Genomic DNA, 12,686 nt, shown 5'->3' on the forward strand with positions numbered 1-12,686 from the left:
TTTTTTTTTTTTTTTTTTTTTTTTTTTTTTTTTTTTTTTTGAGACTGAGTCTGGCTCTGTCGCCCAGGCTGGAGTGCGGTGGCCGGATCTCAGCTCACCGCAAGCTCCGCCTCCCGGGTTCACGCCATTCTCCTGCCTCAGCCTCCCGAGTAGCTGGGACCACAGGCGCCCACCACTTCGCCCGGCTAGTTTTTTGTATTTTTTAGTAGAGACGGGGTTTCACCGTGTTAGCCAGGATGGTCTCGATCTCCTGACCTCGTGATCCGCCCGTCTCGGCCTCCCAAAGTGCTGGGATTACAGGCTTGAGCCACCGCGCCCGGCCGAGCTAATTTTTTAAAAAGATTTTTTTAAAAGACATTCCTCGTGATGTTTCTTTTTCTTTCTCCATTTTGTCTCTATTTTAGAGTGATCCTAAAACACACAAAAAACGTACTTTCAATGGCCCAAATCATGGAGTGGCTCAGGGAAATGAAATCTGCCTAAAATAAATAAATAACTAAATAAATAAAAAGTTGAGAATCCTTGTCTTTTTTTCATCACAAAGAGGTTTTTTTTCCTTCTTTGGTATCACCATTACTTCTCCTAAAGTCATGACATAATATCACCTACAGCAAATAATGAGGACATCTCCTTTCATCAAGAGCATTTGCAGTCCATCTTCAGCAGGACCTCTCTTTTTTTTTTTTTTTTTTTTTTGAGACAGAGTCTCGCTCTGTCGCCCAGACTGGAGTGCGGTGGCGCGATCTGCAAGCTCCACCTCCCGGGTTCACGCCATTCTCCTGCCTCAGCTCCCAAGTAGCTGGGACTACAGACGCCTGCCACCGCGCCCGGCTAATTTTTTGTATTTTTTTTTTTTATTAGAGACGGAGTTTCACCGTGTTAGTCAGGATGGTCTCGATCTCCTGACCTCGTGATCCGCCCGCCTCGGCCTCCCAAAGTGCTGGGATTACAGGCGTGAGCCACCGCGTCCGGCTAGCAGGACCTCTCTCTAATGGCTAAGGCTAGGCAGAAGAATTTGAAGACAGTCTGGTTTCCATTTTCCTAATGCAGCCTGGCCCAGGAGCCAGGTCTCCCATAAGACTAGTCTACTGGGGAAGTCAGGGTCTTTTCCACGTGTGGAGGCTAGTGTTCGATGCTGGACGGCCTGGAATAAAGGAGGAAAGTGAGAAGGTAACCAAGCTGGCCTCGGGATTCGCAGACCATGGCTGGGGCTTTGACTTCTGCAGGGAGGTGAGCAGTGTGGCCTCGGGCTACTCAAGGAACGCTTCTGCGAGAACACTCATTTTCAAACTGGTTGAGCGCACAAGGCAAGAGTGTGCAAAGAAAAGTTAACGCCTCTCCCAGCTGACCCCAAAATCTACTGATCTGGGCTTGATAGAAAAAGTTTGGAGAAGAACCACCTCGGACGAGTTACGTGAAAAGGCTGGGTACGAACTACTTTGGCTCTACTTGGGGCGCCGGCTCAGAGAGATGAGGAGAACGTCCGCGAGGAAGACAGAGTGACGACGATTTTTCAAGGAGTCTGAACCAGCTCACCCAGCAAACCCTCTTCCCATCGAGCACCCAGCGCACAATTATTGCAGGGCCGAGGCTCCTACCCTCAGTCTCGATGGCGACCGGGGCGCGCCCCGGCCACGGCGCACGCGCGGGCCTTGGCGCCCCCTCCTCCAGGCCATCCGCGCACGGCACCGCCCACTCACCAACTGCACCTCTCCGTGCGTCCCCAACCTCACCCGCTCTGAGGCTGCCCCCGCTCGTCTAGCTGCCGAGCCCGGAAGTGGATGCGGCAGCTCGGCGGAGAGGACGAGGGGGAGGGGGAAGTGCTTCCGGGGAAACGGGCCGGGGTTGGTGTTTGTAAACTTGCCTCGGTCCCGGTGGGGGCAGCCGCGGCTGCGGCGTTGGCAGGGTGTGCTGGGGCCTGGGGGAGGCGCCGCGCGGCCGGGGAGCCAGCGGGAGGCCGCGCCTGGCAGGTAGGAGCACGCGCCAGAGAGCGCAGCGTCGTCCGTACAGACGGCAGCGCTACAGTACCTCGCAAGCCGTGGGGCGCCGCGCGGGAAGGGGGAGGGGAGGGGAGGAGGGGCGCGTGGCGAAGGGAGGGGGTTCTCCGGGGAAGGGAGGGGAAAGGCCGTGCGCGCACACCGCCCCCTGCCCGCGCGTCCCGCCGCGTCCGCGGCCCGGGAGAGGGCTCGCTCGGAGGGTACGCGGGCGCGAGCACGCACCTCGCGCGCTTCTCGCCACTCTCCGGCTCTGCTCCCGGTTGGTGCAGCGGGTGCAGGGGCTGGCTGGCCGGAGCGAGATGGGCAACACGCCGCGCCGGGCTTCGCCTGCCTGCCCTTCACCTCCGCAGCGAGTTTCCTTACCTTCGGGCTGACGCAGAGAACGCGCACGTGTGGGCACTGCCAGTCCGGTTTCTGCCCGCCACCGAAGCATCCAGCAATGGCCCTTGAGCTTTCCTCCACCCTAGTCTGGCCGCCTCTGTAAAGTGCGAGCTTTTCGGGCCGGCCCATTGGGCACAAAAGCCCCAAAGGATCTCCGCCCCCTTTTTCCATTCCTGAGATGGCAAATCCAAGCAATTGCCCTTTTGGCAGAGTTCCTCCATAGGAGGCCCCAATTACTTTTGCTCCTGTTGGCTTCCCCTCCTTGCCCAGGAGACCAGTTCCTCCTATTGACCTAGAAAGAAAACCCTTCTTGACTCATGCCCTGGTTCTGAGCTTCACAAAGAGCGCCCAGCAAAAAAAAGTTCACGTCGCACGTTGTAATGGCCTGAAGATCTTGCATTTAGCAGCCCCCTTCGTCCTTTCTGGTTTTAGGTTTCTGGAACAGATCGTGAGCTTCATCGAGACAATTCAACTGGAAAACCAAGACTGGTAGACGCTCTTTTTCTTCAGACAATAGGCAGGAGCCAGGCAGAGTCCAAGGATTCTTGGAACACCTATCTTTTCTTTGGAGGACACTAAGTTCTATTTGAAGACAAAGTTCAATATGGCAACAGGACTGATGGGACACGAAGGAGTCGTTACCGTGGTTTGGTGACAGTTGTTCAAAACGACAGTGTCTTAAGGAAAGGTGGACCAAGGAACTCCTGAACTTTTGGGTTGCATTAAGTGAAAAATCAGCATGGCTCAGGTAAAAAAGCTCTAGAGTCCTCCTCCAAGATCACTGGGAAGCCTGTTGCAGTTTCACTCTTGAATGCTGCTCTAGTCAACATATTGACCAACCCCAGTGATCCAAGCTCTGTATTAAGCACCAGGGGGAGATCTAGAGGAAGGAAAGGAGACAGGCCACAGCCCCTGCCTTCAGGGAGCTTCCAGTCAAATGAAGGAGGTAGGCTATCCTGCATCACAGGCACTGATGGGACATTTGCAAAGCAACGTGTACTCAGTTTACTTTTGGTACATTAAGTGCTGAGGGGTGTAAGGGAGTGAATAGTATGGTGAATGCTTCATTTGTTTTTTTTCAACAGGAATTTATTGAGTTCCTGTTGCATGCAAGGCATTGTGCTGGGACTACAAAGATGAATAAGATTGTCCTTGTCCCCAGTGAGCTTCCAGGCTAGTTGGGGTCGGGAGAGGGATGGAAAGACATTTATTTTTATATTCACAATGCCTTGTATAGTGGCTAGGTAGTAGTAGAGACTCTGAATCTGTTGATTGAGGAATGTGCAGTAATAGGGGTATGTACATAGGAGAGAACAGTACTTCTGCTTGGGTAGAAAAAGAAAATGAAGGTTGACAGAAGGGCGTTTGGACAAAAGGAACAGCATGGGCAGGAGCTTAGAGTCATGGGAAAACGTGATGAGGTTCTGGGTACTGCAGGTAGTTTGGTAGTTATAGACTAAGGGATTTAAATGGGGATGGTTATGGAGGTAGCATTGACAGTGATAGGTGAGGAAGTTGTTCCCTGCAGTAAGCAGAGTGTAACCTAAAGCCCTTTTATGCCTTGCTAAGTTAAGCAGCGGAGTAGCATCAGAGCAGTGTATGTAGGAGGTCATTATCATTGTGGAGGTAGAGGATGGATTGGAGAGACAGAATGAGCAGATAGGCTGTTGTAGTCATCTGAGTAGAATAGCTGTGTGCACACATCTCCAGAGCTTCTCCCAAGCTTTCTTCTAGGGAACCTTCCCTACCAGTCTCACCAGGATGGCAGTCTGATTGTAGTATAATTGGCTTTCCTCCAGCTGCTTCTGAATGCACAGCTTCCTCCTTTCCATATAGAATAGGGGCCCATCAGTTTCTTCTTCCTTTGTCTTTTGCAACCCACTTCTCAGCATTGTATTCACTCTTCTGAGAAGGCTGCCTTCCACTAAGGACTCAGCTTTGTGCTGGACACTGCTAAGCATTTTACATCTTAGTTTACTTTTCATCAACCGTGTAAGGATAAGCATTATGACAGGCATTTTTCATGTAAGGAAACTAAGGCTTGCAAAGGTGAATAACTTGCCCGAGATTATACAGTGCAAACAGCTAAGCTAAGATTTTAACTCTGGATCTTTCACTCCAAAGTCCTAGAAGTTGGAGGGAGGGGTCCTAGAATATACTGATCATTCAAAAGGAATTTCTTCATAAATTTGGGCGTTTGCTGACCAACAATTTCTTTTTTTTTTTTTTTTTTTTTTTTTTGAGACGGAGTCTTGTTCTGTCACCCAGGCTGGAAAAAGTTTTTTTTCAGTAAAGTATTTTCTTTCATGCTGACTAACCGAAGTCAGCCTGAAGAATGTAGCAGTGGAATGAGGAAATGTACTTAAACATACCTTACTTAAGTAATTTTTTAAACTATATGTGGAGCAAGGAATGTGAAAAAATGTGATCATACATGCACACATATAAATGGCCTAAAAGGTCAAGAGAAATACTCAAGAAAACCTTCCAAGTGGTTTAATTTTTCTATCAGTTGCAATTGGTAATACTTAAAGAGTTTAAAATCTAAAGGGAGAAATAGCCTGTAATCCCAGGACTTTAGAAGGCTGAGGCTGGAGGATTGCTTAAGCTCAGGAGTTCCACACCAGCCTAGGCAACATGGTGAAACCCTGTCTCTATAAATGCAAAAAAAAAAATAGCTGGGCGTGGTGGTGTTCTGAAGTCCCAGTTATGAGATAGAGGTAGAAGGATCGCTTAAGCCAGGGAGGTCAAGACTGCAGTGAGCCGAGATCGTGCCACTGCACCCCAGCCTGGGCAACAGAGTGGCACCCTGTCTCAACCAACAAACAAAAAATGAAACCAATAGAAAATACAGTTGGCACCAGTAAAGTCTGCCAATTGAAAGTGGGCTCTGACGGCCGGGCGCGGTGGCTCAAGCCTGTAATCCCAGCACTTTGGGAGGCCGAGACGGGTGGATCACAAGGTCAGGAGATCGAGACCATCCTGGCTAACACGGTGAAACCCCGTCTCTACTAAAAAATACAAAAAAACTAGCCGGGCGTAGTGGCGGGTGCCTGTAGTCCCAGCTACTTGGGAGGCTGAGGCAGGAGAATGGCGTGAACCCGGGAGGCGGAGCTTGCAGTGAGCTGAGATCTGGCCATTGCACTCCAGCCTGGGCGGCAGAGCGAGACTCCGTCTCAAAAAAAAAAAATAAATAAAATAAAAAATAAAATAAAATAAAATAAAATAATAATAAAATAAAGTTGCAAGGTTTTATTGGATTCAACTGATTTCTTTATCTTTTATTGAAATTNGAATCTAATTTTTTTTTTTTTTTTTTTTTGGAGACAGAGGGAGTCTCGCTCTGTCGCCAGGCTGGAGTGCAGTGGCGTGATCTCAGCTCACTGCAGCCTCCGCCTCCCGGGTTCAAGCAATTATTCTGCCTCAGCCTCCCAAGTAGCTGGGACTGCAGGTGCATGCCACCACATCTGGCTAATTCTTGTATTTTTAGTAGAGACGGGGTTTCACCTATTGTCCAGGCTTGTCTCGAACTCCTGACTTTGTGATCCGCCCACCTTGTTCTCCTGAAGTGCTGGGGTTATAGGTGTGAGCCACCATGCCTGGCCCAACTGAGGGCTGTTGAGAGAGGAAGGAGGAAGGTCCTGAAGGAATCTCCCATGTCAGTGGGTTAGCAAGATGGAACCTCATACCCACTCACAGTTAAGGCCTAGAAATACCTTCAAAGAAATATGTAGTCACACACACTGCCTAGTTCTGATGACAAAGGTGTCGGTAATACTTGATTATTTACTTGATCTGTATTTAAATGCTGAGAGATGACAAGTCGTTCCTGGTGAGATGACTTAGGGAGGACTCTTGAAGGAAGCAAAGCTTTGGCAGTGAGGAGGGACATTCACTGGAGCGAAGCAGTGTGTAGCTGGGTGTAAAAGGTAGTTCTATAGAGAATGGCAGTCTATTTTTGCCCTGCCCTGCCAGGTGACCTGACACCTCATCTCCTTTCAACTTAGGCAAGTCTCCTGGCTTGTGAAGGCCTAGCAGGTGTGAGTTTGGTTCCCACTGCAGCCAGCAAGAAGATGATGCTGAGCCAGATTGCCGGCAAGCAGGCCGAGAATGGCGAGCGGGCAGGTAGCCCTGATGTGCTGAGGTGCTCGAGTCAGGTACAGCGCTTGAGTCCATTGTGGCACCTGGGGATTGGGTGGCCCAAGCTCTCTGCCAGGAGATACCAAGCTCTGATTCCTTGATGCTTCTGCATAGGGAAGTGGGGCAAGGGGATCCAGCTGGGGAATGGATGAACATTGGTATTTCAGAAAGCTAAGGAAGGTCTTTTGTGTACCTTCAACTCTTTAAGACCAGGTGATTGGAGAAGAAATAGTTGTATACTTCCTCTAAGCTTTCGGGGCAGGTGGTTTACTCTCATTTATGAATTTTGTCTGAGAGCTGCATTGGGTCTCATCTCATCTTCTGAGATGGGCTGTGAGTTTAGATTTGATTTGTCTTCAAAGGGTCACCGAAAAGACAGTGATAAGTCCCGGAGCCGCAAAGATGATGACAGCTTGTCTGAGCCCTCTCATTCAAAAAAGACTGTTAAAAAGGCAGGTAATGGGGTGGCCCCCCAACTCATACAGTTCGGTAATGGGGTAATATTCCTCCTCCTTCCCTCTACCATGTAACCTGGAGCTTTCTCTAGATGCTTTGATCTCTGATAGCCAGTGAGTGAGTCACCCAGATTTCATCTAGAGACTACCTTGGTAGTTGATCTCTAGCCTTGCTGGAACAGTAGAGTACAGGTTGGGGAGCATGAGATCCCAGATCCCGTGGCATGGGGGCAGGCAGGCTCCAGCTCAAGTCATACTCAGACTGCTGGGTTTGACAGGATAGACAGCTTACCCACTCCACCTCCTTCCCCAAAGGGTCTCTTACCTCCATGGAGTACAGGAGATGGCAGCACCTTTAGACAGCATCAGAGAGGTTCCTTTCTTCAGCAGCTGGAAGTGGACCCAGAGTAGAACAGTCTCTCCAGGAAGAGGGCAGTGGTGGCCTCATGACATGCCTGATTATTGCCCCCAGGTGGTGGTAGTGGAACAAAATGGTTCTTTTCAAGTAAAGATTCCCAAAAATTTTGTTTGTGAACACTGCTTTGGAGCCTTTCGGAGCAGTTACCACCTAAAGAGGCACATCCTTATTCACACTGGTAAGTGTCTTGCTTATATTCAAAAGAGGGAGAATAGTCTGTCGCTTGTATTCCATGTCTGTTTGTGGCTCTAGTTGGGTTTATTTTAACGGGTATTAGAAATGAAGGAAGAAGATAAGTCAGTGAAGCAGAGAGATTGCACGGCTTTGTATCTGTTGTCACTGAGACCAGCACCTTTGGGGACCCCTCCCCATTTATGATCACTTAGGTGTCTACATATTACTAATAGCTAAAGTTTCTGAGAAAATAACTGGAATGAGGTCCCTACCATACATACCTCCCCACATTCACTTCTCTCTCCACTTGGGCCAGGTGAGAAGCCATTTGAGTGCGATATATGTGATATGCGTTTCATCCAGAAGTACCACCTGGAACGCCACAAGCGTGTGCACAGTGGTGAAAAGCCTTACCAGTGTGAACGGTGTCATCAGGTAAGGCTCATCCCTGCTGCAATCCCCCACACTTCCTTCCCCAAGAATCAGGGCCACCCTCCCCTCCTGCCTGACAAAAGAGCCACCAGCATTGCTCGCCGTATAATAGTTGGCACATCAGGGTGAGGTGCATCTGTCTGGCCTTATGCAGCTGATCATGGGGAGGAGCAGTTAGAACATTGTAATAATAATAATAATAATAATAATAGCATTTCATGATCACTTACTCTGTGCCAGGCACTATGAGAGCATACTTTACACAGATGATTTTATTTAATCTTCACATTGACTCCCTAAGGTAGCTGTATTGTCCTTATTTCACATATGGGAAAATTGAGATTCAGAGAAGTTAAGTTTCCCAAGGACACAGCAGATCACGAACAGAGCTGGGATTCAGTCCAACTTCAGAGCTCATGCACTTTGGAGGAAGAGATACAATCTTTGCCCTGGGGGTCAGTATCTGATCTGATGAGAATGTAAGAGCTGGGGCCAAAACAAGACAAGAACAAGAGATGAGAAATGATAATAGCTAACACTTCCTGGATGCATTGCTAGGTCCCAAGCTTTGCTCCGCACTCTTACATTGAATCTTCAGACACTAGAATAAAAGCTCTATGAGGGCAGAGACTTCGTTCCTCTGGTTCTCTACTCTGTATCTGCCTTGAGATAGATACTCAATAAATCTTTGATGACTAAAGCAGCTGTGCTGTGAGTAGGTACTTTTAGCCTCGCTTTACAGTTTTGTAGATGAGTGTACAGATTCTGGGCTGTTAGGTAACTTGCCCAAGGTCACACAGCTGCTGAGCGATAGAGCCAAGATTCAGCCCCAGGCGCTCTGGCCCGAGAGCTTGCATTCTCCACCACCGTGTGCTCTTGCTGTCTGCGCGCATGCTGAGGGGATGGAGAATGCGGTATCTGCCTCCTGTGAGAGGAATGAGGTAGCCAACAGGTAGCTGAGTTTCCCCCTCAGGCACTTAACCCTCCCTTTCTTCTCAGTGTTTTTCTCGGACAGATCGATTACTCAGACACAAACGGATGTGCCAAGGGTGCCAGTCCAAGACTTCCGACGGGCAGTTTTCTCTATAGGCGCAAGGGGCCCCCGGGTGGTGGGAGTGATCAGAAGAACCTGCCGAAGAGCACACCCCCTCTGGTCTGATGGTCCCACCAACGCCCCATGTGAACCTGTCCCACTCCTGGAGGAGTGGACCCAGGAGACCAGAAGAATGCATCAGGGGACAGTGGCCCCAGAACCTCAGCTCTGTAAATAATCTGAGACTATGAGTATCTCGGGGAAGTTCTTACAGCATTCCTGGGTAGGGGAGCTAGTCCCTGGACCCTTGGCTGAGGTCATAGGTGGGGACTCAAGGTACAGGACCAAGACTGAAGTGTGGCTCCCACAACCTTGGACTCCAGCTGGCAGCTGAAATGGAAAAGATTGGGGAAGGGGATTTGTTTGTTCTGTTCTTGTTTTTGTTTATCCAAAAGCAACTTCAGCAGGTACACTGTGGACACAGGTAATCCAGAGGTATAAGCGTCCTGGTCCAAAGTAGGGACTATAGCTGGTCCAGCTCTCCCCAAAAATTGGGTTTTTTGTTGTAGCAGCTCCTCAGTGTTCCACAGTCCTGCACTTCACCTCCTTTTTGAGGAAGAGTAAGATCAGGAATGGCAGCTGAGCTTACTTTGGCTTCCTTATACACTGTAGGGATAAAAGGAAAAACGGGGTGGAGCAGACGAGGACTGGATCCAAAAAGTGGATGGCACCTCTTCCTTCCTCAAGGGAAAAGGAAGAGTTGTGCCTGTGGGTGTTGTCATGGCCCAGGTCACATTGGCACCTGATGGCATCAGCTCAAGTGCCTTTAGGAGGAAACTTGGGTGAGAGTGGCCCGTGAAGCCCTTTTCTTCTTTTCTTGGGGAGTCGGTCTTGGAGATGGTTTGTGGCTACCTCGCTGCCATTGACTCCTAAAGTGAGACATGTGTTGAGCAAGGAGTCATGGATGTCAAAGTGGGTTCTCTCTCCTTGTGCCCTCTTAGGAACAACCCAAGACTGGTCCCAAGTTGGCTAACAGCTGCTCAAGAAACAAAGGAATCTGGGGTCTTCTGACATGCCTGTTGAGCAGTAGGAGCTGTTCTCCCTCCCCAAGTCCTATCACTGTATTCAGGTAGAGGAGGTTGGGAGGGGTCTGTCCTTTGGTCCCAAAAAAACAAGATCTCAGCTTCCTTCCTAATGGCCATCCCTACCCAACAGAGTGTGGGGGATGGGGGTGGGGGTGCTGCAGAGAAAAGACTAAAGAAGAAACCTAATGTAGGTTCCATTCTTAACCATATTCTTTGCTCCTCTCTGCTCCAATACCACCACCTTGTCCACTCCCAAAAAAGTAATCAGGGGTGTGTGTGTGGATGTGTGTGTGTGAGATATGAGTGCATGTATTTGTATGCTTGCAAGAGATGGCATAGTAATGAGCCAAACACTTCTCTGGCCCTCACCTTCGGGGAGGATGAGTGGAAAATAGCCTCCTCTTGCCCAAACATGAAGGGTGCTTGAGGTCTCAGCAGGAGCTAAAGAACACAATTTAGGGAACAGAAGGGCTTTTGTTTTGGAGGGGGTTTTTTTGTTTGTTTTTTTGGGTTTTTTTTTAGATTAAATTCAACAGCCTAGTGGTTAGGGTGTTTCTAACCCAAGCCAGGGCTTGTGAACATGAATTTTCTAAGGTGAAATAAACCTTTTCTTTCTGCTAAAGAAAGAATCCTTATGGGAAGTTCTGGGGTTTGGTTGACCCCCACTGTAACCTGACCTGCCCTGTGGCGGGTAAGGGAACTATCTTAGTAATCATGGAGACTGGGTGAACCTGAGTACCAAGCTGTCAGTAGGGTCTTTTTTTCCCAGAAAACGTAAAGAATGGGATGATTCCTGGCTGTTACCTATTCTGGAGGGGTGGGGTTGGGGAGGGGGTTGTCCATACCTCTGTGGTATGAGTATTTCACGGAAAAAGCAGGCATGGCACCCATTCAATTTTCCCTGACAGCATCTGAGATCCTTTTGGGGAGACGCTGAGGAGTGTGTGCTGCCGTGTGCTCATTGCTTTATGCTGACACTCCCATTTGATGTGGTCCAGAACTTAGACCTCAGTCCTTGGATCAGCCCTGTGGTCCCTGCAAGCAGGGGCATCTTTCTGCATGTGAGCCAGCCCCCTTCCTGTTCAAGGGTTCTGCTGGAGCTGGGGTTTTCGTCCTTCTCTTCTGGGATGATTCATCCCACATCTTCCAGCACCCTGTAAACCATTTTAAAATGTTTAGAAAACTATCCTCCCAAAAATGCTTTTGAAAATGAGAGGCCTTTCTCCCTGCCACTTACAGCTAATCTGTTTGGGATAGGGGTGTATGTGGAGAGACTCACATGAGTGACCTATGCCCCTATGTGTACTAATGTGTGTACTGGGTCAGAAGGTGCCCTGGGTTCCCACAGACCTTGGTTTCCTGCCTGGATGGGTGGGAGCGAGGGAACTTCAGAGAGTATGTGCGAACAGCCATAGCAGAGCCACCCCTGCCAGGGACCCAGTGAGGGAAACTCAGGAGCAGGTGGTTGGTTCAGTTCCCACACCGATATCTGGGGTAATGGATGTGTGAGAAGAGAGAAGCAAAGCAGTAAAAGGAGTTATTCCACATCCAGAGGGCCCGGGAGTCCCACAGATACCCCAGGGAAGCCACTGACTCAGACCGCTGCAGAGGCTCCTGGGCCCAATGCCTCACCCCTGCTGGCCAGCATGGGGCCTAGCACTGGAAGATGCCTCAGGTGTGTTTGGAGTAGGGGAGACGGAAATAGGGCAGGCTCTCAGAGACCAGGACGGAGAGTCAGGGAACCTGGGAAAGAGTAGTGCCAGTTCCGGGTAGGCTGCTGCACCAGGCCCTACCAGCCCAGGCTATAAAGAGTCTGCTTTGCCCCAAGTCTTTTCCGTCCACCCCCAACAGCCTCGTCATCACTTAGCTACTGATCGCGCCCATGGCTTGACATTGGAGGGTTACATTAGTGGAGTCTGCCACAGCTTCTAACCCTCTCCCCAGATGCCCTTTGCCTCTGCTGTGGCCCTGGGGTTTTATCAACTGTCCCCTTCCTATCCTCCTCTCCACCTTCTTTTTTTTTTTTTTTAATAATATACTTATTTTGCTATGGGGGAGGGGAATATCAAATGGACAAGATCACTTTTAAATGGTAGTTTTTATAAGATGTTATAAACTTGTATCTTTTTACCATTAAAGTGCAGTGTATGTTCCTTCGTGATATATTTAGGATATTTAAATAAAAGGAAAATGGGGCTTTTCTACTATCTCCTCTTTGGGGAAGCTTTTTCATACTGGTTTTAGTTGTTTTCCTTCCTTTTTTCTCCCTGTATAATCACCCCACAACTTCCAGCACCCTGTAAGCCATTTTAAAACCCGTTCTCCACAGAGGAGCAAACAAGTAGGAGCAAAAACAGGGCATCAGTTCTGAGCAAGAGGAAAAAAAGCACACGCAGCAGAATGGAAGGGGGTTAGACACCAACAGATGCAGTGTCTCTGGTCTGGAACCCACCTGCATCCGCAGAGGCCCTTTCCAGACCTGGCTTCCGGGGTCCCAGGGCGCACCTCAGGATTCTCCTGCACATTCGCGCTTGGGCCCCTCTCCCTGCCCTCAGGTGGCAGGAGGAAGAT

The 12,686-nt window shown here is 49.4% G+C and overlaps 2 protein-coding genes across 4 annotated transcripts in view; one reads left to right on the forward strand and one right to left on the reverse strand.

Annotated features, from left to right (window-relative positions):
- CSAD (cysteine sulfinic acid decarboxylase) overlaps positions 1 to 2,516 on the reverse strand; it is a 33,454-nt gene extending 30,938 nt beyond the window's left edge. For 2 of the 3 annotated variants that reach the window (XM_025402874.1, XM_025402875.1), the window contains exon 1: positions 2,361 to 2,516. In XM_025402874.1, the coding sequence (XP_025258659.1) occupies positions 2,361 to 2,507 (147 nt within the window). In that variant the 5' untranslated portion in view covers positions 2,508 to 2,516. Of the gene's footprint in view, positions 1 to 1,864; positions 2,041 to 2,360 lie in introns of those variants that run through there. The other variant, XM_025402876.1, reaches the window with a different exon arrangement.
- On the forward strand, positions 1,833 to 12,319 carry ZNF740 (zinc finger protein 740). Its single transcript, XM_025402879.1, has 7 exons — positions 1,833 to 1,970; positions 2,811 to 3,126; positions 6,386 to 6,535; positions 6,881 to 6,970; positions 7,446 to 7,569; positions 7,882 to 8,000; positions 8,997 to 12,319. Exons 2-7 carry the CDS (start codon positions 3,118 to 3,120, stop codon positions 9,084 to 9,086), a joined length of 582 nt encoding a protein of 193 aa, XP_025258664.1. The 5' UTR covers positions 1,833 to 1,970; positions 2,811 to 3,117; the 3' UTR covers positions 9,087 to 12,319.
- The last annotated feature ends 367 nt before the right edge of the window (positions 12,320 to 12,686 follow it).

This window comes from Theropithecus gelada, chromosome 11, assembly GCF_003255815.1.
Source record: "Theropithecus gelada isolate Dixy chromosome 11, Tgel_1.0, whole genome shotgun sequence".
NCBI classification, from domain to species: Eukaryota; Metazoa; Chordata; class Mammalia; order Primates; family Cercopithecidae; genus Theropithecus; species Theropithecus gelada.